At 37.6% G+C, this 26,851-nt stretch overlaps 1 protein-coding gene across 10 annotated transcripts in view; it reads right to left on the bottom strand.

Annotated features, from left to right (window-relative positions):
- The window catches only part of NAALADL2 (N-acetylated alpha-linked acidic dipeptidase like 2), a 1,484,638-nt gene that overhangs the window by 752,972 nt on the left and 704,815 nt on the right, over positions 1-26,851 (bottom strand). For all 10 annotated transcript variants that reach the window (XM_069083604.1, XM_069083606.1, XM_069083602.1 and 7 more), the window contains one exon: positions 25,041-25,542. In XM_069083604.1, coding sequence (XP_068939705.1) covers positions 25,041-25,534 — 494 coding nt within the window. In that variant the 5' untranslated portion in view covers positions 25,535-25,542. The remainder of the gene's footprint in view (positions 1-25,040; positions 25,543-26,851) is intronic.

Genomic DNA, 26,851 nt, shown 5'->3' with positions numbered 1-26,851 from the left:
TACTAGGAACAATCAAGAATGCTTACCTTCATAAATATCATAAATTGAACAAGGACTCTATATGCCCTGTGGGTCAAGGTTTTCTGTTCACATAGCCATGAATTTTGATGAAATAAATTCAAGCTCAGGACCTAAATAGCAATTTTGTGAGTTATGTTTCCCTTTTTACTATCTAATCACCAATATGCTTCCATAAAGATTGGTGTCTGAGGGAAACATCTGGATGTATCCACAGGAGGTAGATGGATACCAAGAGAAAGATAGCCATGGGAAGGTGAGCTTGAGGATTATTCCAGTAAATCATGTGTCCCTGAGATGAATTAAACTCATCTCCAAGGCTGAATGAAGCCTTACTTTTAAAAAATGCAATAAAATAGTAATAATTCAGTTTTGTCACTGAAAGCTTGCTTCCTGTTTGTTTTAATTAAGGGCTGAATGAGTATATTTTTATACTGAGTCACATACTGTTTGAGCTGGAAGATATCATCTAATCAAAGATCACAGATTTCTATCTGGGAGGGACCTCAGGCATTATCTAATCCAACCCACTCATTTTGTAGATTGGGAAACTGAAGCCAAGTGAGAAAAGTTGCTTGCTCAAGGTCACATAGACAATAGTGGATTTCAGGGCCTCGGATTCCAAAACAACTTTTTATTGTTGTCATGTCTGTGTTGTTTTCCAATACTATGTTGCTATAAAGGAACAAGTCTCATATAGGTGGGGGGGGAGGGAGGAGGATGACAGTTTTTTGTCCATGGTTATAGAGTCAGAGACTTAAACTCATCCCTTCTTAAACCTAAAGCCAGTGTTCCTTCCACTGTCTTCTCTCTCACTGGAATTTGACTCCATTGCTTTCTTATGTCATGTGGTGACGTGGATTCTTAAAGGCTTTGCCAATGGAATGCAAGGTTCTGGCAAGTTTTAATGAGCTTGAAGATCTTTGAGTGTTAGCCTGGTACCTATGTTTCTGTAGTCTGAATATCTATAGAAATAAATTCAGAGAGACTTTAGTAGGACCACAATTCCCTGTTTCCTATTAAGAGAAGTTATTTATGTTTAATCATTTTTTTCAGTCCTGTCCAACTATTCATGACCCCTTCTCCCCACCTATTTGTGCAGAGATATTGGAGTGGCTTGCCATTTCCTTCTCCAGCTCATTTTACAGATGAGGAACTGGGGCAAATAGGGTTAACTTGTCCCAGGTTCACACAGGTAAGATTGGCCCCTTTTTTCCTCCATCCACATGGAGTCAGGGGCCCCTCCAACTTCATTGATGTCTGAGTGCCAAATGAGTCACCATACCCTGCCCTGTTGACCAGACATTTCCATATGGAGAATAGAAGCTAAGTGCCCTCTATCCTTGTGGCAGATCCTTGCTACATTAGGTAGGTGAAGTAAACCAACATTCATCAACTGTTCACTAACTTAGAAATGCCTCATTTTGTCCCAAAATCAAACCTGAATTAACATGGTGGCAATGTTAAGTCCAGCTCTAAGAAGACTGGCTAAGCAAGGGATGCATTTCTTATCACTATCAATTCAGATGAGGATGAGGAGGAAGATGACAATAACCTCCAAACTACAGAGAACTAAAAACTTCCAAACTAATGATACCAGTGAGAAGAAATAAAAACTATATGGAACTTGGCATAAGCCCTTACACAGCACTCCTCTGGTGCTACCTCCTATGAAAACTGTCCTGAACATACTTTGAGAGGAAACACAGAAGATAACTTCCTATGCCAATACTTAAATTCAATTATAAAAATAAATTATTTTATCTACCTGCACAAGGCTTCACAGAACATGAAACATAAAAAAGGAAGTCGGGAGTGGCTTAGCCTTCTAACACTTCTAGCGGGATTTCATGGAATATAATAAGAAAAATGAAATAAGAATCATAATAGTTATGTTATTGCCTTTCTTTATGTCCCTAGAGAAAGAAGAAAGGAAGGAAGGAAAAATGAAGGAAGAAAAAAAAGGAGAGAGGAAGACAGAATAGGATGGGAGAAAGGAGGGAAGCATTTATTAAATAATGCTTATTAATAAATATATATTTAATAAGGAAGAAAGGAAACAAGTATCAATTAATTAATTACAGACTATGTGCTAGGCACTATGGTCAGCACTTAATTAATTAAAATTAATTCATTGATTAATTAATTTAATTATCTCATTTTTTTCCCTCACATCAAACCTGTGATGCAGGAGCCATTATTATCCCTATTTTACAGTTGAAGAAGCAGACAGACAGGGTGTCTGTTATGACTCCTTGAGGGTCCCACAGCGAACAAGTGTCTGAATCTTTACTTGAAGTCAGGTTTCCTGATTGGAGGACCAGAACTCCATCCACTGTGCTGCCTAGCTACCTCGAAGGTTTAACCTCCAGTAAGTACTTAGTAAATCATTGTTAATTTATTGATTTATATAGCATTTTGAGGATAGTAAACTATTTTTGCACACATTATTTCATTTGAGCTTCACTAGAACCTGGTGTGCAAGGCAGCTAGACAATGCATGAAATAGAGTGCCAGGCCTGAAAGGAAGAAAGACCTGAGTTTAAATCTGGCCTCAGACACTTACTAGCTGTGTGACCCTGAACATCTTACCTAAACCTCTTTGTCTAAGTTTCCTCAACTGTAAAATGAGCTAGAGAAGGAAATGGCAAATCATTGCAGTATCTTTATCAAGAAAACCCCAAAAGGGTATCACAAAGAATTGAACGACTAAACAACATTATTCATTTCTGCTTATTTATAAATTATTCCCAGTTTATAAAAAAATAGATTGAGGCTAAGGAAAGTTAAGTGACTCGCCCAAGGTAACAAAGCTGGTAAGTGTCATTGGTGAAATTTTAATCCAGATCTCATGACAGCAAGTATAGCATTTTGTGCACCATAACAGGCTAGTCTAGTTTCAGAGCCCCAGTCATCTCTGATATTGGATAAAAAGGCACACATCTTCTGAAATACTCATACTAAAATATATTAGCAGATCAAGGATCTTATCCATTTGGCCATTACTTACAATATTGTAGACATCAACCATGCCCATCCTTGTGTGACTCTTACTGGTGTCTTCAAACAAGTCTGAAAAATGGGCTACAGTCAACTTGCTGGAGGCCTTCTTACTTCTGATACTATTATGATAACCAGTAGCATTTTCCTTCAGTTTATGCTTTCCAATTTACAAAGGACATTTGCCTTTCTTTTAACCTCAAAACAATCCTAAGTAGTAAGAAGATTTAGCATTATCGTTCCCATTTTACAGAAGGGAAACAAAGGTCTGTAGAAATCAAGTGATTTGCCCAAAGTCACACAGCCGGTTGGTTGTATGTCAAGACTGCAAGCACAACCATAACTAGGAATATTTCCACCCAGGGCAAGTGTGGCAAAACACATTCTCATGTCAGTTCTAAAGGGGAAAGACTGGGCAAAGACTAAGGGACACACAAGCAGACTGCTGCCAAGAATACCACTGCTGCTGTTGGATCCAGAGAAGGGTTTGCCTGCACTGTTTACTCCTAGAGAGGAGGCTATCCTTTGGAAGTTACCTATTTCAGATAATTTTTCTTACTAAAAATGATGCATATTTCAGTTCTTTACACGTAAAATGATTAAAAATTCTACCTTTCGGCATCCTGGAACAAAGCCTTAGTCCCCTCATCCTAATTATTCCTCTGACTATAGTTCTGTCCAATGTTCCAAGGCCAATGTTCTTTCTATTACATTACCCATCCTTCCCAATGGTTTTGATGTTGGTACCTTTTGTCATCTGGCATTCATTTTATTGACATTCTCACTTATTTCATACAACAGGATGACTCTCAGAAGGTAACCACAAGGGAATTAACTCTTTCCCTTACTAACAATATGTCACCTGTGGTTCCCACTGACTGAGATAGGACGCAGATGAAATTCCAAGTCACATCTTCATAACCATCCCTGTGTCTTCTGCTGCAGCTGTTGCCACAGTAAAGTGGCAAGTGTCTGAGGTCATATTTGAACTCAGGTCCTCCTGACTTCAGAGCCCGTCCTCTATTCACTGCACCACCTAGCTGGCTCTTGCATGCATTTTTTTTTAAAGCAATTGATAAATATAGATATACAAATAGATAAAAAAAAAAACTTCCCACACACATACACACAGTCTAACTATAGGTTGAATTACTGAAAATTAAATGATGTAGCCCGATTCCAATTTGAAGGACTTCAGACCCTGCCCAACATAGAGGAGTCTAAACAGCATTGTCTCGCTTTCAGTCTTCTTGGGAAGCAGTTCACCTCATCCAATGCCGCCTGCAGCCTTAAAAAGTCAGTACACACCACTGGGTGTCATAGCATAAGAGCGTATAATTGGTGAATTGCAACTCTTTTAAAAGGTTGCAGCTGAGTAAACAAGAACCGGGGAAAGCAAAAATACCGAATTAACTCATCATCCTTGGTATGGTTATTCCAGGATAGGGATGAGCTATAATCGAGAAGCGTTTTTAAGTGTTATTGCCCATACCATATCAGTTCTGTACTTACAGAGTGGATAATGTGAAATTTATGAAAATAAACTGGGAGTGCCGATATAATCCTCAGTAGTGATATCACTAACGGAGGAAAAACACCACTTAAAACAAAGTCACTCTTTGTCTTCAGCAGTTTAAAACACATGAAAAGGTGCCATGCTTGTAGACAACTAGGGCGCCAGGTGGAGAATGGGGGGGAGGGGGCGGCAGGGATGGGATACAGGATGTTTGGTGGCTTCTTTGGAAGCTTGCAATTAAATCCTACCTCTTCAGAGCTGGAGGAGGCATTAAATAATCATAATGATCAAGGTGAGAGGGGGAAAACAGATTTTTGTTCACTGAAAAAATTAATAAAAAAGATCAAAGGATTTCATTTTCAGAATCTTAAAGGCCATTGAATTCCACCATATCACAAAAAGAATTTCTTCTATAGCCAGTGTCAGTCACCTAAAATGTATTAAATTCCAATGATGTGCCAAGCAGAGTGCTACAAGCTAGATATGCTACATGTCTGAACAATGACAGCACTCCAGCCCTGGAGGAATGTGCATTGTTTCAGTGAAGAGAGCCCAAGAATTTGGCTATGAGCTAGATCACCATCAAAACACACATGCAGGGGTGGCCAGGTAGCACAGCGAGTAAGAGCACTGGCCCCAGAGTCGGGATGACCTGGGATCGAATCCGGGCTCAGACACTTAGCACCCACCCAGAAACACCTGGCCGTGTGACCTTAAGCAAGTTACTTAACCCCAATTGCTCTTAAAAAAAATGCATGCAAGAGCCAACTAGGTGGTACAGTGAATAGAGCATGGGCTCTGAAGTCAGGAGGACCTGAGTTCAAATCTGACTTCAGACACTTGACACACTTACCAGCTGTGTGAGCTGGGGCAAGTCACTTTACCCCAACTGCCCTCCAAAAAGCAAAAAACAAAAAACAAAACAAAACAAACATGCATGCATTTCTCTGGGGAAGTGTTATAGAGTATTTCAAGCTCCAAAAAAAGTATTTTTGTTTTTTTTTTTTTGTTTGTTTGTTTGTTTCTCCATTTGTTTCATGGATTCTGGTATAGGATAACTGCAAACCATCTCATAGAGAGAAAACATAGTGATGGAAAAGGCCCTAGCTCTAGAATAAGAAGACATGAATTCAAATTCTGCTTCTAATGTTCACTTTCTGGATGAGCTTATGTCAGTTTCTTTCTTTGGGACTTGGTTTCCCCACCTATAAGATGAAAGGTTTAGACTAGATAATTTTTAGATCCCTTTATATTTCTACATACTATGAGAAAGTGTTTTGGTGACAATGAATTGACATCTAGAAGTTCTGTTTAAAATGGCAAATTTAATTTCTGCTTAGAACAAGGATAAACTCCAAAAGTTGTTTCTGGTCAGACTTTTTCCCAACAGAAGACACCGCCCTACAATACCAACACTGACCTTGCCTCCATTGTCTTCTTTTGCTATTTGTATAGTCAGGTCTCAATTAGGTAGAATAATGGATCTCATGAAGTGGTTACATTATTTAAATTTGTACTAAATATTTTCATTTAGCTGGATTCAATTACTATATTTTGCATAATTATAACTTCAAATTGTGTGAATTTGCATACATCTACCACTTTATGAGATGTATTATTGTCACTAATTGGAATCTAGCTACTGGATACCATTACCATGTTGTGTTTATATGTATGTGTATGTATATGTATATGTGTGTATAAAATGTTTCAATATATGATTGAAACAAAAATTGTTAAATAAACTAGACTTGCATCCACACCAAAATGTAAATCCTCTACTAAAATAATACTATGGCATATTGGATTGAAAATGGGCTTCCAAATTAGTAAGACTCTTGTGCATGTCTTGTCTTTGATACACATTAGTTGTGTGCCCTGGGCAAACAACTTAGCCTTTGAGCGCCCCAGACCAATCTATAAAATTATAAATTGAAGCAAATATACCAACCTGTTGAGGACCACAGGCCAGTGGAACTCTGACTCTGATGGCTGAACAAGCTCTCTCAGGTGTTTGGCCTGCTGATGGGCCTCGATAGGTTCCCCATCCCCCAGGAAAGAGCTCAAACACATAGGTGTGAGGATTAGGTCCTCAAGATAAGCATGGCATTTATGCCCACATCCTGGGAACAGAGAAGTAAGCAATATCCTCAGGGGAAACTATTAGGGAGGAAGATTCTGGCTCAATAAAGCTTGTGCCTGGAACAATAAACATTGACTCTATACTTTCACCATTCTGGGAGTCTTATCTCTGTTTATACACCCACTAGCAACCTCTGGGTCTGTGATTCTTTCTCAGCCCTCCTGCTGGATGGCAGGGCTGCCCATAACTGGCTCCCCATACCAACCTATATTGGCAGAGGAAATTTCCTCTTGGGAATTGCCTATGCCAATCAAATCACATGTCTGCTCTCAATCCCTATTAGGTAAAATAAATTAAGGCCACCCTCCCCCACCCACACACACACCCCTACTGTCACAGGTAAATTGTGATCTAGAGTTAGTACAAACCTATGGACAGAGGGCATTTACCTACAAATTCAAGAGTATTGGTGAGGAAATTATGAAAGATTTCATAGTTAAAAGAAAAAGACACAGGAAGGCTAAAAGATTAAGTAGTTTGTGAAGTCTGATGTGACTTAACTTGGCTTCCTGTTGGGTCCAAATAACTTATTTTCCCATTTTGACCTTTGCTAGTAGAATCCCATTTTGAAATATAAAATATATTCAAATTTATCAAACATATCAGTAGTTTTTCCCTTTTAGGGAAAATTCATGTAGGTGTAAAATATTTTGGCAAAAGAAATCAGGAAAGGATGTCTAATGACTGGAGTCTAGGTCAGAAAATAGGAAAACTTGGGGGCACAGGTGATATTCCCATTGATTCTTCCATTTGAGGGTTGGGACTTTGAGATAGGAAGGCTGAACAGTAATAAAAATGGCTATTGAGTTTTCTGGAATATGGTTTAAAATAGTGGAATGATAATGATGAACTGTTCCCTAAGATGAGAATAGGAATGAAAATCATGTATTTGGGTACTTAACTGTGTAATTCAAAGGGTTTTAAACTGAAAATGGGAAAGGAGACAAATCCCTACTTAAAACTTAAAATCCAAATCATATTGAAAACATCAGATCACAGAAAGGTCATCAGTAAATGACTAGTATAAACCAATGAGAACAGGGTAGAGACCTATGCCCCATATAAAACCTATATGATTATATATGTGATATAAAACAAGGTGATCCTGAGATGTGAAAGTAATGTGATATGCCCATTTGTGTCTAATAGTAGTCATCTCTAAGGGAGGGTTAGGGGAGGAAAAAAGAACTAAAGAAATGTACGTAATAATTTTGTTTTATATTTGAAAGAAATAGCAAGTTGTGCACAGTAGATTTGCAGTTTGATGTGCAATAGTCTTTTTTATCATACTAAGTTATAAAAATGTTTGTCTATGAAATTAAAAATAAAATTTTAAGATATAAATAAAATAGAAAAAATTAAATTAAAAATAAATAAAAAAACAAATAGAGGGGTATAATAAATGTTTAACAACCAGGATCTATGGGGGAAAATGTATGTACACACATTTAAGTTTAATCTGCATTAGTAATGCTTTCTTAAATCTATAAAATAAACAAAATAATAACGCACCCCTCCCCCCAAAAAAGAAAGAAAGGTGAACTTGGTCTCACAGATCTTCCTGAGTCTTACAGATGAAGCTCTCAGTGCACACAATCTAAAACAAAAACCTTGTTTTTTGTTTTTTTTTTTTTAAACCAAACCAACAGGAAGTATATGAAGTGACACAGTAGATAAGAGTACCACACTTATTCTGGAAGACCTGAGTTCAAATCTTGCCTTAGGCACTCAATAGCTGTATTACCCTGGTCAAGTCATTTAACCTTTTTCTGCCTCAGTTTTCTCATCTGTGAAATGGTAATAATAACACCTGCCTCCCAGGGATATTGTGAGAATCAAATGAGAAAATAAGTTTAAAGTCCCTAACACAGTGCTTAGAACACAGTAAGCACTATATAAATGTTAGCTATCATTATAGTAGCATAGTCAAGAAAAATAGCATAGTATAATATAGTCAGCACTTTCCCCCCCAAAAAAAATCTGGGTCATTTAATAATTGAATTCATCTTAAATTTTATTTTTGAAATGTACACCTAGATTCTTTTTTTTTCTGAAGATCTCATCTTACGGGTAGAGAATATGCCTCCATGTATAGAAATCCACAAAACCAAGAAGCCATACAATGTTTGAGTGAGGATAAAAGGAGAGAATAATAAGAAATACTGTTTCTGGGGAATAACTCAGATCAGTATGTCTCAATCTTTTTCCTCTCAGGACTAATTTATATTTTTAAATACATATTAATAAAAATTATACTTGTAAATAAATAAGGACCTCCTGAAAGCTCTTGTTTACGTAGATTATATTTATCTGTAGCCACTATATTAGAAATTAAAATATTTTGACTTTATTATGGAAAAAAAGTTTTAATCTCATGTATTCCCTGAAAGGGTGTTGGGGATGCTTATGGTTCCCAGGATTTTATACATTGAGAATGACTGGTTTTGATATTCAGGCCTGATTCACTCAGATTCAATATAAATTAAGGTCCAACTGGCTACAAGGCAATGTGCTGAACCATAGAGACACAGACACAAGATTCAAACAGTAATTCAGTAAACAAGCATTGATTAAGCACTTTATGCATGAACCACTATGCAAAGAGCTAGGGATACACAGTAAAGACATATTCTTGAGGATCTAGAGCTGTTCATCTTAGAGAAAAGAATATTTAATAGTGGTGGGAAAGTGGGCAGTAGGTAGGGTGATAGCTTAATCCTCTTCTCATACCTGAAGGACTGAGAAAGAAGAGTTGGATTTATTCAGCAGGATTGCAGAGACGGACAAGTAGGTAGGATCAAAAGGTAGACATCTTTTATCATGATATTAAGGAAGAACTTGCTCACAACTTAGATGATGGAATGAGAAATTTCATGAAACATCAGATTTTTTTTCAATTGACAGGGTCCAGGAAGGGTCTGGATAAACATTCAAGATAACCAAAATAAAGGGGAGTCCTTAATAGGTAATAGATTAATAGGTAGATAGGGTTAGACAAGATCATTTTTTATGTTTCTTCCAACATTAAGATCTAGCTTTGAGCTAGAAGGGACCTTCGAGGTTACAGGATTTGGGATCATAGATCTACAAGTGGAAAAGACTTCTGGAGTATTCTAATTGTAGCCCCTAATTTTAGAGAGGAGGAAACTGAGGCTCAAACAATTTAACTTAGTCATGGTCACACAGGTAATGAGTGGAAGAGCTGGTATTAGAACCCTTGGGTCTCAGGCTCCAGATCTAGCTTGGAGGGGCCACCCTGTCTCTAAGAAACACCAAAAGCAATGATAATGAGGTGGTGTCATAGGAGGCTTCATGTTGTCATACACACACACTCATACTCTGTCTCTTTATATATATGTGTATGTGTATACACACATACATGTATACATATATGTAAATGTACACATTTACTTATTGATTTAATCAGGTTAATAAATCAGACCTTCTTGAATATATGAAACAATTTGACTAAAATATTGGTACAGACCGACTTTACAAATCATCTTCTACATAATCGAATTAATATGACAAAGCAGACTGAAGAAACAGAGCAAACACCGACATTTATTGTATTTTTATTGAAGGTAAGAACCACCTGAATGCCCATTTCTGTTGAAAAAAATAAATGGAGGTTTTCATTCTCTCTCCCCATAGAAGAAACTCAATAGAATTGAAATGGCTTCCTTTGTTCCATCAACATTTGATTTGCATATATGGGGGGAGGAAGCATATTAACATGCTTTCTATGATTTAGGGAGTTTATAAAAAGGTAATTTGATTTCAAATCGCAGTCCTCTCTGCCTTTTCCAGGGAGTCACCAAAGCCTTCTGAGATGCAAACCATAAGAGGAGGAAGACATTATCTGGGACTGTATTAGATAATAAAAACTTCCACTGGGGACTAGTTCCACATTATGACATGGTGAATATAAGGCTCATTTGGACTTAATTCATTACTCTATCACGTTGCACAAGAAAGCAATTTTTAAGCCATAGAAATGTGCTTCACTTATAAAAGATGCAGCGATAATACACAATCAGTTATTGGAGACAGAAACTGATTTCCCAAATCAGACATATAAAACTCAATATATTTTTGTAGTTATAATGAAGAAGAGAGGGTTCTCAGTGCCAGCTTATTTTTCCCCAGATCTGAATGACATCTTGCAAAATTTGGAATATGTTATTTGTTAGAAGAGATGCCCCAATAGCTTGGCCACTGTTTCCACTCCAAAAATTATCACAGTAACTAAGAATCTCAGAGCTGGAGGGGACCTCACTTGGCATCAGATACTAATCAGCACTTGAATAAGTGTCCCGTATGTTGTACACTCTAAATCACCCAGCCTTCACTTAAATATCTCCAGTAAAATGGAACTCATTCCCTCAAGAGCCAGTTCATTCCATTCCTGGACACTCTCTGCAGCTCCTGACTCCTTTAGGACATTTCTAAATGATTGCTATAAACAGACATTAATTGAGAACTCCTTATATCCTAACTATTTTTATGGATCCATTTTTTTTCTCTTAAAAAAATCTTTTGCTTTTACCATGAATTTAAGGGAATGCATTTCCATCTCTCTTCTTTGCAATGATGTTTGATCATTATAACACAATATTCCACAGCATTTGGGGGGGTATTTGTTTCTTTTTCCATTTAAATTGCTTTGGTCTTTGCATATATTTCTTTTTTGGTGCTGCTTTATGCTTTTCAATACCCTTTTCTGTTATTCATGCTTCCTTAGGACACAGCAACATTTCACTATATTCATGTTAACAAAACTGGTTTAGCAACTCTCTAATCAATGGACACTTAATGTGTTTTCATTTCTTTAATGGTAGAAAAAAGGCTGCTATAAGTTTATTGGTATACATAGAGACTTTCTATCTTTGATCTGCTTGGGATATGTGTCTAGCAGTGGGAATCACAGGGTCAAATGCAGAATGGGGCTTGATAACTTTAAAGGAATATTTACTTCCTTCTTTCCTTCCTTCCTCTTTTTCTTCTCTCCTTCCTTCCTTGCTCCCTTCCTTCCTTCCATTTTCTCTGTCTTCCTCCTTCTTTCTCTTCCATATTTCCTTCTTTCTTTCCACATTCTTACTCACTTTTCCATTCATTCCTTCCCTCCTTCCTTTCATCTTAGCTTCCTTTTTTACATCCATGTTTCTCTTTCTTCCCTGTTATTTCTCTTCCTTCTTTATTATTTTGTACCTAGTGTGGTAGAAAAGTTTTTTTTTAATTGGGATAGAAGAAGGGAAAAGAGAGAAGAGAGAGCAAAAGAGAGGGGGGAAGAGAATGGATAGAATGCTGGAACTGAAGTCAGAAAGATCTGTGTTCAAATTTAGTCTCAGACATTTACTAGTTGTGTGACCTTGGGCAAGTCACTTAACCTCTTCAATTTCCTCATATGTAAAATGGTCTTAATAGCACCTGCTTCAGAGTTGTTATAAAGATAAGATCATATAATATTTATAAAGCTTTTTGCAAACCTTAAAGTACTATATACCTTCTTATTATTATGTATTATTACTATTATGTGACACTTTGAGGTTTACAGAATATTTCTCCCTAATAATTCTCTGAAGCACGTGGTATAAGTATTATTATATGCATTTCCTATTCTATTGCAATATCATTCTTTGAGGTTTATGGAATATTTCCCTCATAACAAGCCTCTGAGACCAGTGGTACATACTATTATATCCATTTTACAGATAAGAAACTGAGGCTGAGAGAAATTACAGACCAGCTCTGTAATTACATATAATTAAACACTTCCATTCCTTGAGGGGTTTGACTTCTCTCTTTCTCAGCTCTAGGTGATAATTAGCAATTTTTCCAGGCGCCAGAGTGCAAAGTAGTCAAATGCAAACACAGGAAACTGAAAAACTATTCCTCAAAGAAAAAAAAAAGTTCTGTTTTCCCCTCATTTTACATTTGCTTGATCTTGCCCCTCTTTTTCAATGAGGAGAAGTTGAAAGATAAAAAAAATTCATTGAAATGAATCACAAGAGACGTATGGGAAAAATGTGATAAGCCTTAAATTTGAATCATTTTAAGGCTAAGCTGTCCAACCACACAGGGGACCTTGCTTTATCTGAAGGGAAAAAAAAAAAAAAACTTCCTGGAAAGCAGAGTATAGGCATGGAAAGAAATATCCTTTTATTATGTAAAAACCTGGCTTTGTATTTAAAATATCAGAGAAATAAAATCAGAAGGCTCATCAGTCCCTTCTTGCTTAATTTGTTTAATAAGCTAACTCACCCTGGAGTTTCATATGCAAAGGTATAGGGAAAGGAAGATTTTGCTTTTAATATAAGCACAAAAATCATATTTGTAAGAGGCAACTATACATTCTCATTCAAAAACCTTCATTAAGCAGCTATTCCTTGGAAGCAATTATTCTAAGATCAGAAATAGATACAAACTTAGGCCATGGTCCTGATGATCCCAACTCTGGGTTTAGTTCTAGGTTGGATCTCAGGGGCTGACCCCAAAAAAGTTATTTTGTTTTTTATTTAAATGTCCTTACACAGAGTTTACTCTATAAAATCTCTGAATATGCTCATATTTTGATTTTAATAAATACAGTAACAAATTATCTTTTCCACTACAACTACTTGAAATAACAAATGCATTTTAGGTAAAAGATGATCATTATTCTACCCAGCCCAAAGTACCATTAATTACTCATGGGATGAGGGAGAAGAAATTCCCATTTCTCACTTGCTGTATTTCTGAAGGAAGACAGAAGGGAAAAGGGAGAAAAAATAGCAACAGATGAGCTCTCTTTGATAGATGAAACATAGATACATGTTTCCTTTGGTGAGACAAATCTATCTTCCCCAAAAAAAACCTCATCTGTAGGCCAGGATGGGGAAACCCCAGTCACTGGAAAAACATTAAAAAGTTAGTCTTCTTGGTTGGTTGGTGATGTCATTTTGGTCCACTTCAGGAATGAAGGACATCACTATGCTAGAGTCAAGTAACAATGTGTTTGAATGTGACTGATCAACCAATACAAGAATGGATTGTTCTACCATAATAGATCATGCACAAATAGTCCACGTGAACATTTGGGCTGGATTCTCTAACTTTGAGCATCTTGTGTTTCTTTTGAGCTGTTTCAATTCTGCTTTGCTAGGACAACAAAGCACCTTCTCTGATGAGGGCACATCATGCTGGGTGGTCCTGTGCCAGTGTCTTCCACGTCACACATCAATTCCAAAGTTCTTAACAGGGACCTTGAAAGTGTCCTTGTATCGCTTCTTCTGACCACCATGTGAACACTTGCCCTGTGTGAGTTCTCCATAAAACAGTCTTTTGGGCAACTGTAGGTTTTGCATTTAAACAACATGGCCAGCCCATTAGAGTTGCTCTCTCTGAAGTAGAGTTTGAATGCTTGGAAGTTTAATTTGAGTAAGGATCTCTGTATCTGGTATCTTATATCCTATCAGATGATCTTCAGAATCTTTCTAAGGCAATTCAAATGGAAGCAATTCAGTTTCCTGGCATGGCCCCAGTATACTGTCTAGGTTTTCCGGGCATAAAAAACTGAAGTCAGCACAATGACTGTGAAAGCCAAGACCAAAGCGGAGGGAGTGTTGGTGCATGATTTCTGTTTGCAGATGATTGTTCACTCTTGCTGCTTGTGTTAATTGCGACCTAACAATGAACACCAAAAGACACAGGTGCTCCAACAGCCACCACCACACCATCTATATGTGGAACCATTAGTTATAGCAAATGGAGAAGTTTTATATGCCATGGATAAGTTCACTCACGCTGGTAGTATACTTTCCAAGGATGTAGACGTGGATAATGGTTCATGCCTTGTCAGAGCTAGCTCAGTGTTTGGGGGACTCCAAAGGAAAGTGTGGAAAAGAAGAGGTATTAGACTGACTACCAAACTAAATGTTTACAGAGCCATTGTTCTCTAAACTAGACATAAAAAATAGAGACTCCTGCTATTTCTCAGAGGAGAAAGCAATTTCATTGGCTTATGAGGCTTAAGATGGCCAAGATTTAGATAGGTATACCAATGGACATATTGTGTCTGATAGGCTCTGACACAATCTTCATCTGGGCTATCTTCTGCCTTGATCTTTTTCTTAATGTTGTTCCATTGTTCAAACACAACCAACAGAGCTGTGCTAGAAGGAGCTCTGTGCCCTCCCTTGAAACCTCACCTGAACCCCAGCTCTTTTCTGCCATGCATGTTATCTTCCCTTCTCCCCCACTTTTACTTCTTTCTCTGAGAACTGTTGTCAAGTTACCACTACCGTTAAGACATCACTCTAGAATCCCACTAATCATCTTTGTGAGTTTCCACACTAAAACTACCTTCCCTGACCATCATTCTCCTCAATATGTTATCTCCATCACTGGAATAAGTTCCTTAAGGGTCTAGTCTACCTCACTTTTGTATTTGTATTTTGGATCTTTTTGGAGTTTCACTCCAGAACTTTAGCGCTTTACTTTGCACATGGTAAGAGATTAATTACTGTCTTTCATTCATTTGATATGGAGAGATACTCACATATAATTGGTACATGAATTCCTGATCAACCCTCTCTCTTTATCCAGACATAAACAAGACACATTCCCTGCTCACAAGGAGTTTATGTGCTAGGAGGAGATGCAGACTTCATGCAGATAATTATAGAACCGATAGGCTTGCACTTTGAGAAATATAAGGAAATATTCCTATGAGAGTCCAAAATAAGAGAAGACATTTGGTCAAAGAGATGTCACATGAGCTGGATTTTGAAAGATGGGTACAGTTTCAACAGAGGTTAAGCGAGGAACAGAAAAATTTAAGCATAAAGAACATTAGATAGATAGATGATAGATAGATAGATAGATAGATTAGATAGATAGATAGATAGATGATAGATAGATAGATAGATTAGATAGATAGATAGATGATAGATAGATGATGATAGATAGATAGATGATAGATAGATAGATAGATTAGATAGATAGATAGATAGATAGATAGATAGATAGATAGATTAGATAGATAGATAGATAGATGATAGATAGATGATAGATAGATAGATAGATGATAGATAGATAGATTAGATAGATAGATAGATAGATAGATAGATAGATAGATAGATAGATAGATAGATAGATAGATGATAGATGATAGATAGATGATAGATAGATAGATGATAGATAGATAGACAGGCAGACAGACATGATACATAGACAAAGTGCCCCAAAAATCTTAGTGTAGGCTTAAAACCACACTAAGACTTTTGGGATATGCTGTCTATATCTATAAAGGTTTTTAAACTTTAAAACTGCATTAGCCCTTCTGAGACATGCTTTCTATATCTATATCTAAATATGCTACTAAAGCTTAAAACTATACCAATATTATTGGGACGCCCTGTCTTTATCTCTGTATCACTCTATTTATCTGTCTTTATGCTACTAAAGATTAAAATTGCACTATGAAATCAGGGACAACATACTCAACATTCTGGAGCCAGATAAGCAAGGATGCTGAAAATTCTATATTATTCTAGAGGTAAATGGGTGTCTAATTAATTAAATTCTTTTTCTTGTTGTTTTTCAATTCAACTAACCTCTGTTAAGTATTGACTGTAAGCATGGAATATGGAAAGGCCTAGGAGCAGTGTTGGAATATGAAGAGGGAGGATGAACATGGCAGCCGTATGGAGGAGAGGCTGAAGAGAATATCCATTCTGGTTTGGGGGTTAATGTAATAATTCAAGTGAGAGGCAATTAAGGCCTGAACAAGGCATGTGGAAGGAAGAATAAGGAATGGTATAGATAAGGAACTGAAAGATTTAGGATAGGATTAGTAGGGTGTGATAGAAAAGGGTATTACCTCAAGGAAGAATTTAAAGACTTGTTCAAACACCAATCAAGGAGCTAATAATGTTAATCCCACCAGCCATGTGTTCATTATTATTGGATTTTTTTTTCCCTCGGGAGTAAAAATGAATATACAAGGAACATTCGGCCAATCAATCAACAAGCATTTATTAAGAGCTTTCTTTGTGCCAGGCGCTGTACTGAGAACCTGGGATGCAAAGAGAAGCAGAATTATTCCCTGCCCTCGAAGCGTTTACACTTTTAGGGTGGATACAAAATATATGCTAATGACTAGCATTTAAATATTGTGTTAAGGATTGCCAAGCACTTCACAAATATGATTGTATTTGCTGCTCACAATTACCAAGGGAGTTAGGTGCTATTATCCCCATTTTACAGATAAGGACACTGACGCGGAGGGTAATGAAGTGACTTGCCCAGGGTGACACAAATGTAAAGAGTCTGAAGTTAAATTTGAACTCAAGTCTTCCTGACTAGAGAACAAATAGAAGATGACCTTAAGTGGGAAGGCTCAAGTGATTGGAAATTTGTGGAAAGGTTCCTGAAGAAAGTGATATTTGAGCTGAGGTATGAAGGAAATCAGATATTGTATGCATGGACCAGTCAGGATGCCAATCTAACAACCTTTCTTCAGATTTTCATCTGTTCTACCAAGTCACAGAAAAGACAGATATCTGGAAGGTAACCAAATGCGATTGCTTTCTTTCTCAATCACCAACTCTTCCCCTAAAGGATCTAATAATAATTTCAGCATACCAAAGTCATTATCATCAGTCTAACAGGAGATGTGAATGAAATCCTAAAGGAGTTATTTGTTAAGAAAGGTTATCAGCTAAGGTGAAGGGGGAGAAAAAAGCCCATATTTTAGCAGTAAATACTCTTAGAATCTGTAGCATAAACCATTGACAAAGCCATGATCACTTAGTAAAAATCACTGGGTACAAGTCACTATCAGCCACTAGGTCATTCTGTAGGAAAATAAAAATGTCAATTTAAGGATGGAAATTCTTATTTCTAGCCAAGTCTAAAAAGGGTACTTGGGGAGTCTATATATCTCAGGCATCACTACTCTAATTAGCTAATTCAATTTATATGTTATCTTATTCTTACTTAATGGAAAAGAGGCAAATAGACCTAATTATACAGGAAGAAAACAATCTATAAAGAACAAAGAGGTATCAAAACAAATATAAAGACCAAGGACCAGAAACAAGCCAATATGCGCTTCATCAATAACATGTCATGGAAATGAGGATCATATTCTTCTTGGACAAGGTCATTATACTGATGTTTAATGGAGACAACGTAGTCATAATGTACCTAGATTTTAGCAGATTTTGATGAGACTATTCTTGTGGAAAACATGGAAATATATAGGTTAGATAACAGTACCACTAGATGCATTTGAAATTATTTCAATCTCTAAAACAAGCAATAATCATTGATTGTTATATATCAACTTGGAAGGACATCTCCAGGAGAATACCCCAATGATTTATGCTTGGTCCCATGCAGTTTAACATTTTGTGTCTGGGTGTTTTGTTTTATTTTGTTGATGTTTTGTCAATGACTCAGCTAAATGTATAGACAGAATGCTTCTCAGTGATGGAGCCCAAAGTTAGGAAAGATCACCAACACAGTAGATGTAAAGCCTGGAATCTAAAAATACCTTGACAGTCTAGGAAAATGACAAGCTGAATCAAATATAATGTAATTTAACAAGGACAAAATGTAAAGTGGGTTGAAGAAATCAACTTCCCAAAGTGAGATGGCTAGATGGTAGTTTTATATCAAAAAGATCCGTGGTTTTTAAAGGAATGATTAACTTGATATGTCAACAGTTTGGTAAAAACAGAAGCTAATAACTTTTCGATGTGTATTTTCAAAAAATAAACTAAAATAATCACAATTAATGCCATGGTTATTTCATTTCATTTCAAACAAACACTATTTCCCAAGGGGGAAAAAAAGCAACTAATTAGTCACACAAAATGACAGAAAGAGACCTAAATCCTTAAGGAGGTAGAAGGCCTGACGTCGAGGCAAGAAGATTTTGGTTCAGATCATACCCCAGAAATTGACTGTTTTGTCCTGGCAAAGTCATTGAACTCCTCAGAGTTTCAGTAAAAATATTCATGGCTTAGTAGAACTGGGATGATTGAATGAAATAATGTCTTTTCTGAACCTGAAAGCACTATGGGCACATCAATTATTTTCACTATTATTGCCAGCAGTGGTTGCTATTACTGTTCTTACTGTCGCCCTCCTCAAGAAATTAGTAGGGCTTCATTTGGAATATATTGAGGAATTCAAGGATAGATTTCATTAACCACCCAAATATTTATTGAACATTTGTTCTCTACCCATACTACATCAGGTACTGGATATAAAATGAGGATATGGCATCCCCCTTCTTCAAAAGAAAATGCAAAATGTGACTGAGATAGGGGCAGCCAGGTGGCTCAGAGAGTAAGAGCACCAGCTCCAGTGTTGGGAAGACCTGGAGATTGAATCCCAGGCTCAGACACTCAGCACCACACCCAGAAATAACTGGCCGTGTAACCTTGAGAAAGTTACTTAACCCCGATTGCTTAAAAAAATCCCTGTTAAAAATGTGACTGAGAGTAGTATATAAAAAAGTGATGATTGTATGTTCAAACAATAAGGAAAAGAGTGCAGTGGGCTTTGGGGATTATGGCTGCCCTATGTGATATGAATTTTTAAGGACTTTAGGAAAACCCACTTGCCCTTGAAAACACTTCCCCAGTCCACAATGTCTGAAACTCCACAACTAAATTTATTTGTTTTCTGTTAGGAAAAATTCTGTTTAAGTTCCTCCTAGTTTAGAAAGATATCATCTAGGAATAATGAAGAAGAATCAAGTTGTGGTCATTGGTGACTCCATGCTGAGGGGTACTAATGTGGTCATCTGTCAATCCAACATGAAAAACATAGAAATCTGAAATTTATCAAAGTAGGGAGAAATTTAGTTGGGTCTTGAGATGTTGGGTTGTTGATTCAGATAAGAGGGGAAAGGATGATTCAGAAGAAGGGAAAGGAAGATAAAGTATCAAGGTAAGGACAAGCATGGTGACCTGCCCAGAGTCACACAATTACAAAGTAACTGAATCCAGACTTGAAATTAGGTCTTATTGATTCTAGGTCCAGTGAAGAAAGGATTGGACGTTGAAAAACTCACACCCTTATAAGGCAAGAGGAGGAAAATCAGAGAAAGGAAAATCAGGAGGGAGATACAGGGATTAAATGGGAGAGTAAGAATCATGGAGGAAGAAAGGGAGTGGAAATATATGGTTTATAGAAGAAGTTGAAAAGAAAGAAAAGAATGTAAAAGAGGAAAAGCCTGCAGGAAAGAATAAAGACAAAAAAAGAAAGATGAAGGGAGAGGAAGAAAAACAAAGAAAGGGAGGAAACATAAAAACACCATAGCCTGGAGAATAATGAAAAAGACTCCATAACTGAATTTATAAAATATACGGAAAATGTGCAATTATCACAGCACGCTGAAAAACAAAATCCTAATTGGGGGACATATGTCATCCCAGAGGCAGCTCATCCTCAGCCTGATTTCAGGCTTGACAGGAAATTTACATGATCAATGAGAACTGGCAAGTAATTTTCAAAATCTCTGTGGCATATTGACTGCCCATCTTAAAGACCTGGTTTAAAAGGAGTAGAGGGAGGGTAATCAAGAGTTATTCCCTGCATACACCATTGCCCATATTCAGACAGTGATTAGCAAAAAGTACCCAAGGACTTGCTTTGGCCTCATCTGGAAAGAAAATCAAGATTTTGTGTGGTACTTATCTAGGGCATAATGCTACAAAAGCCCACAGTGAGGATTTATCATCAGACTCCTCTGCCAGGCTGGTATAAAAATCCTGCCACTGACTAGTTATGGGACCTTGGGCACATCCTTTAAACCTCTTTGTACATCAGTGTTCCTGCTTCTGAAAAGAGAGTGACAGCAGCCATACTTCTGTTAAACAATCAGGCAATGTTGTATATTGGGTAGGGTTCTGAAGTAGGAATCAGGAAAACCTGGATTCAAATCCCTCCTCAGATACTCTCTGTGTTACCCTAGGGAAGTCATTTAATTTCTCTGTGTCTTAGTTTATTAATTTGTGCTATGGACATGATGACCCTCAGGTCCCTTCAAGATCTAATCTATGATACTATGAACCCCCCAGCTCCATCTTCCAAGGGCTGAGAGGATTTAGAGCCAGAAAGGACCTAAAAGTTTATAAAGACCAACTGCTTCAATTTCCATGTGAGGAAACTGAGGTCCCAGGAAACTGAGGGAGGAATAGAACCCAGGTCCTCTGACACTGTCACTTTCCACATGTTCCAAGTAAGAAAGCAGAAGAACATGGTACAGGATACACTGTGGTGGCCTCAAAGGGAGCAATAAAATATAAAGTTTAAATGAAGAGCTTCATCTATCTGCATAAGTAAGCCAATGTCTATATCCTTTGAGGCTGAGACTCCACAAAGTCTACTGAGACAGATGTGCACCAGATGTGACTCTGCTCTCCTGTTAGCTCTCGCAGCATGAAGCTTGTGATTCTTCTGTGTCTATGCTCAGGACAGGGACTTGTGGCCCCATTTGTAAACAGAGCATATTGACACCTTCTCCCTAACTCACAGCTCTAGAAGGTGACCTAAATCACTGAGAACTTCCATGATTAATCCTGGATTACTCAGCTAATACTTGTTACATGTCTTCCTGGCTTTGAGGCCAACTCTCTAGTCAATACCCAATGCTGCCTCTCCCATACATACTGTGAAATTACAGTGTTCTATGTCTTTCAAATTCTATCTCTTTGAGGGGTGGAGAAAGAAGAGGAGATGTGGGAATTCGCTTTGTATTTCCTTAAGCATCGAGCTCAGAAGGAGGTGGTCAGTTCATCTTTTCTTAGAAGAGGAAAGACATTTTTTGGTACAGTTTTTGTAAGTTTAAGTGACAGCCCATGTGACATTGAAAATCTTGATCAGAAGATTCATTTTGTTAGGTATGACACTCGGTTCAGTGAGTGGAAGCTTTTTTCTAAATGTGTGGAGATGCTTAATGTTGTCTGCCATCACTCTTGGGTGGAATCCAGAAAGTAAGGAGAATAAATAAAGTATGTCTAATATTTAGAAAAAGTGAATTGAGCAGCTGCCTTATCTAAAGAGCTCAATGAAAACTGCACATTCATACCTACATGTTTATGTGCATATGTATACATGCATATACACATATGTATATACATATTTATGTATACCTTCAGACTTCAACACTTCCAACTATCTTAGTTGAAACACTATTAGCTTTGGGCAGTAAGACCTTGGTTCTAATTCTTCCTTCCCTGGGCAAATCAATCAGCCCAGCTGACTCTGGCAACTCCCCAAGACTTATGCTGATGAAATCAAAAGTCCAAACTCCCACTCAAAAAATAATAATAGCTAACATACATGGAGTTTTAAGTTTCACAAAATGTGTTACATATATTATCTTATTTGAAATAACCACAACAAAATTAAGCACTTCTGATTTCATTTGTCCTGGGTATGGTGAAAAGAACTCTCAATTTGGAATCCAAAGACTTGAGTTAAAATCTCAGATTTTGGGGTGGCACAGTGAATAGAGCACTGGCCCTGGAGTCAGGAGTAGCTGAGTTCAAATCCGACCTCAGACACTTAACACTCACTATCTGTGTGATCTTAGGCAAGTCACTTAACCCCAATTGCCCTGCCTTCCCCCCTCCAAAAAAAGCAAAAAAATAAAAAATCTCAGATTTTTGGCTCTGCTGTTTATTATCTAGGTGAACAAGGGCAATGCACTTAATGAATTCTTGGGGCTCAGTTTCCTCATGAGTAAAATGAAGGCAGTTGGCTCAGTGACTTTTAAAGGCCTCATACAAATCTGGAATCTATGATCATATGATCATTCTATTAACATAATCCTCTGTTTACTTTAGGCAGTTTCATTAGACTGTGAGCTCCTTGAGAGCAGGAATTGGTTTTTCCCTTTGGTTTTTATTTTATTTATTTGTATCCCCAATGCTTAGCACAGTGTCTGGGACATCTTAACTACTTAACAAGTGTTTGATGACTCACTTACTGATCTTGGGCAAGTCCTCTATGGTCCTCAGTCTCCTCATCCGTAAAATGAGTGCATATTTGACTAGGTGTTCTGTAAGATCCCTTCCAGCTCCAAATCTCTGCTAAATTGTATAGAAAAACCAAGACCTATTTGGGGAGAGAGCATAAGACTAGCTTGCCACTAATCCACAGTCAAACTTCTCACTTTTTGATCTCTACCAAAAAGCCAAATTTCAGCTGGGGGTTGATAAAAGAGCTACCTTCACTGGGCATGCTCTGAGGTCCATTTCTCTTTTCCCTTTGATTATTTTCCCAGGTTTGAGGGCACTTGATCACCAATTAAAGTACCTCTAAAGAATCTGAAGTCCCCCGGGGATAGCCTTGAGCTACAGCAATACGATGGCTAAAGTGAACCCTGATGAAGGCTCCAGAATACAGCCTTCCACTATCACCATTGAGTACATCACATGCTAGTTTGCAGAAAAGACAGAGATGACGGTCAGGAAATTACATTTCATTGTGGAAAATACTGAGATTCTTTCCTGAAAGCAGCATTGTACTTTTTCAAATCACATCCCCTTTAAAAGGGGAAGAAATGATTGCTGCAATAGACTCCCATGTGAATTGGCAGTGATTAGGACAAGAGAGTTGTACCTTGTTTTCTGGTCAAGGTCTCTTTCATTAAGTAATCATTGAAGAGTGAAGAGAACACATTCCACTTCTTTTTTAAAGGATAAATCATCAGATGAAAAAATATGATGAGTTCTGCATGTTTACAAAGTACAGTTATACAACACAACCTAACTGATGTTCAATTATTCAAAACGGAGACTGATGACATTATGTGAGCCTTCCTTCCCTGTCCATATAAAGTCTAAACATTTTACAACAGCTCAATCTCCAGATGCTGCCCCACCATCACTCTCTTTCTGCTTATCCCCTCATCCAAACAACTGACAAATAGGAACCCATGCCTGATACCACCTAAAATACAGAGAGGTGGGATGCCAAGCATGTGGCTTCGTGTCCCTGTTTGTTCCCTATAAGCCATAATTAGCACATGGCACAATTTATCCTTTTCTCCCCAGCAGTCTGAGTTATCAAAAGGCAAGTCTGTTACTATATTCAAAAATAAAATTCAAGATCATTTACTACCATGCTTTAAAATCCGTTCCCAGGGTAAAATGATGAATTTACTCAGTAAACTCCTCAAGGAAGGAAATGGTATTTTTCTATCTAAATTGTGCCCAAGCCAGTGCTCTTGTAACTGCTTGTATCTCAGAAGAAATAACTTAACACTCCCCTTTGACTATAAAAATGAACACATCTTCTAAATGGTACCAAAGGTAGTACAGGTAGTTCTGGGTAAATCTCAAAAAAAAATGTCATTTAATGACTTTAAAAGAAAACAAAATGATACATTGATCTTCTTACACTTGCACAAATTTGGGCATTGCCATTACATTAAAATCATCTCGCTGAAATGAATTTTCCAGAAAACAGAATTATGGGTTTGGAGAAATCTGGAGCAAGGAGTTGATTACAGAATATAGTTATGCTTACTCATGTATTTGATTGAGCTAGATGGTGGAGAGAGGTCATGGGAATTGGTGATGCTGGAAAACTGGGTAGTCAGGGCACTTTTTCAAGGGCTAGGGGTTATGGGTGACACGGGAGGAAGAAGCCTGTGAGCCAAGCACAGATCTTAAGTGACCTGGAGGTAATAAGATCGATAAAAACTCTCAGCATAATGGAGTGAACTTTTGAGAACAGATGGCAGCAGAGCTGATGCCAGTGGAGAGCCTTGAGAATGACAGTGGGAGTGAGAAGGACAACTCTTCCTCTTGGTCTTATATGTTAGACGTGTAAGATTAGCAGTCAGGACTAGCACATGGGGTCTTCAGGAGAAAGCTGGTTCCTTATGATCTTCCCCAAGAGGAAATAAGAGTTATGGCATGACCTAGGTTTTAAAATGGCATTTTGTATCAGTCTTATAAACACTTATTAGACGCATCAAATAAAAGTATCTTTTGAGTAGCTAATTACCATGACACAATATGCTCTCAACTTGTTGGGGGCTGAAGGTGTAGTCCATTTTCAAAACTCACATCTAAGCAGAGGATTCTTATGGAATTTCTTGGGGTAAGGAAAAATCTTGAGCCAGTCTAAGGAGAGGCTATAATAAGATCTGATCATGGCCACTTAACACTTACTTAGTCAACAGCAGCTCAATTCTGTCAAACAATCAATTTTTAAATAGGGCTGTGAATGTTTCCATCTCCTATGACATAGGCATCATGAGGGAACACTAGAAAGACCTCCACCATTGCCCATGTGACTATCATCTCCTCCATACCATGAGGCATGGAACACAATTTCCAGGACACTCACCTGAAAAGCTTTTGGATGTCTTCTGCTCTTATCCCCTTGAGGATCTCCTGGTACTGCTGAGGATCTGACATTCCTGGAGAAGGATCCTGTGAAGGGCATTTTGTATGTGCATAATAGCCGATCACAATCCCCAAAATAAATAACAGAGTCAGAGTGCAAAAGATTTTAGAGAAGCGGGAAATATTACAGTGGCTGTTCTTTGGTGTTGTCCTTGGGTAACGGCTCACATAGTCTGATTCCTCCTGAAGTCTCTGGAACCTTCCTTTGGGGGATGTGGCTGGCTGAATGGAATCAAGATCCAGGTCCCCAGGTTCTGAATTCCCCAAGTTCTGGTTCTCAGCACCATCTAGCTGAAAACGGTCAAAACCAGGCTCCTCCAACTCCTGTTCCATGTCCCATTCCAGGTCAAGGGCAGTGGCCTGAAGGTCATCGCTGTCTAAGTACTGAGAATGTCCAGGGGCTCTCTGATCCGCATTCACCTTTTGGTAGGCCATCTTTTTACCTGTTCAAATAATGAACAAAATGGGTGTATATTTCATTCCAACACATAGATTAGATGACCTTTCCCTGGGGCCACCATTCTCTAATTGCAATGCTACTGATATACACACACACACACATTCATATATATGTATATACATATGTGTATGTGTGTGTATAGAGAGAGAGAGAGTATTTTAAAGATTTTCAAAGCACATTACAGACATTATATGATCCTCACACCAATTCTATGAAGTAGGTGCTATTACTGAACCCATTTTACAATAGAGGAAACAGGCTAAGATAGATTAAGTGATTTACTTAAGATCACATGGCTTGTGTCTGACCCAGATTTCAAATTCAGGTCTTGCTAACTCTAAATCCAGTGGACCAACCAACTAAGCTACCCTGCTACCCCTACTGCTGCCTCTCTTAATGGCTAATATTTACATGACACTTACTATGGACTAGGTATTGTGCTAAGTGCTTTACAGAAATTAGCTCACTATATTTACTTATTTTATATATATTCTTTCTTCCAGGTAGGATATAAGCTTTTGGAGGTCAGGGACTGTTTCATTTTGGTTTTGCATTCCAAGTATGTAGCATAGTACCTGGCAAAAAAAAAAAATTGGCATTTAATAACTTTTGTTTATTGTACTCAGCAGGTTAGAAGTAAGAGTCTGTTGAATTGCGATGATATTGGTTCAGAACTTACGGTCATCTGATAACCATTAAAAAGAAAAACACATATATTACTCTAATATTATATTGCTTTGGGGAAGGAGAACCAGATACCTGCTATGTGCAACACTGTTGTACTAGGCACTACAGGAGAAGAAAAGGAGCATAGTTTTCAGTTCTTTTCCATGCAGAAATCCTTAACCTGACATCTGTAGACTATCTATTTTTTTGTTGCTGTTCCATCATTTTTCAGTCGGGTCCAACTCTTTATCACTCCATTGGGTGTTTTCTTGGCAAAGATACTGGAGGGAGTTGACATTTCCATCTCCAAATCATTTTATGCATGAAGAAACTAAAGTAAACAGGGCTAAGTGACTTGCCCAGGGTCTAGTATCTGAGATCAGATTTGAACTCAGGAAGACAAGTGTTCCTGATTCCAGGCTTAGCATTTTATCTATTTTGCCACCTAGTTGCCCTAGACTATGTCTATCTACCTATCTGTCTACATATACACACATACATATATATGTATACACAAGTATACATGTATGTACAACTATATTTTGGTATAACAGTTTTCCTTTGCAATCCTGTAGATTTCATTTTTTGTAATATTCTAAGAAAAGGGTTATAGGTTTCACCAGAAT

Source organism: Petaurus breviceps, unplaced genomic scaffold, assembly GCF_028583685.1.
Source record: "Petaurus breviceps papuanus isolate PSGF00001 unplaced genomic scaffold, PetGlider_PUasm1.0 173, whole genome shotgun sequence".
NCBI lineage: Eukaryota > Metazoa > Chordata > Mammalia > Diprotodontia > Petauridae > Petaurus > Petaurus breviceps.
This window is presented reverse-complemented; position numbering and strand designations above follow the sequence as displayed.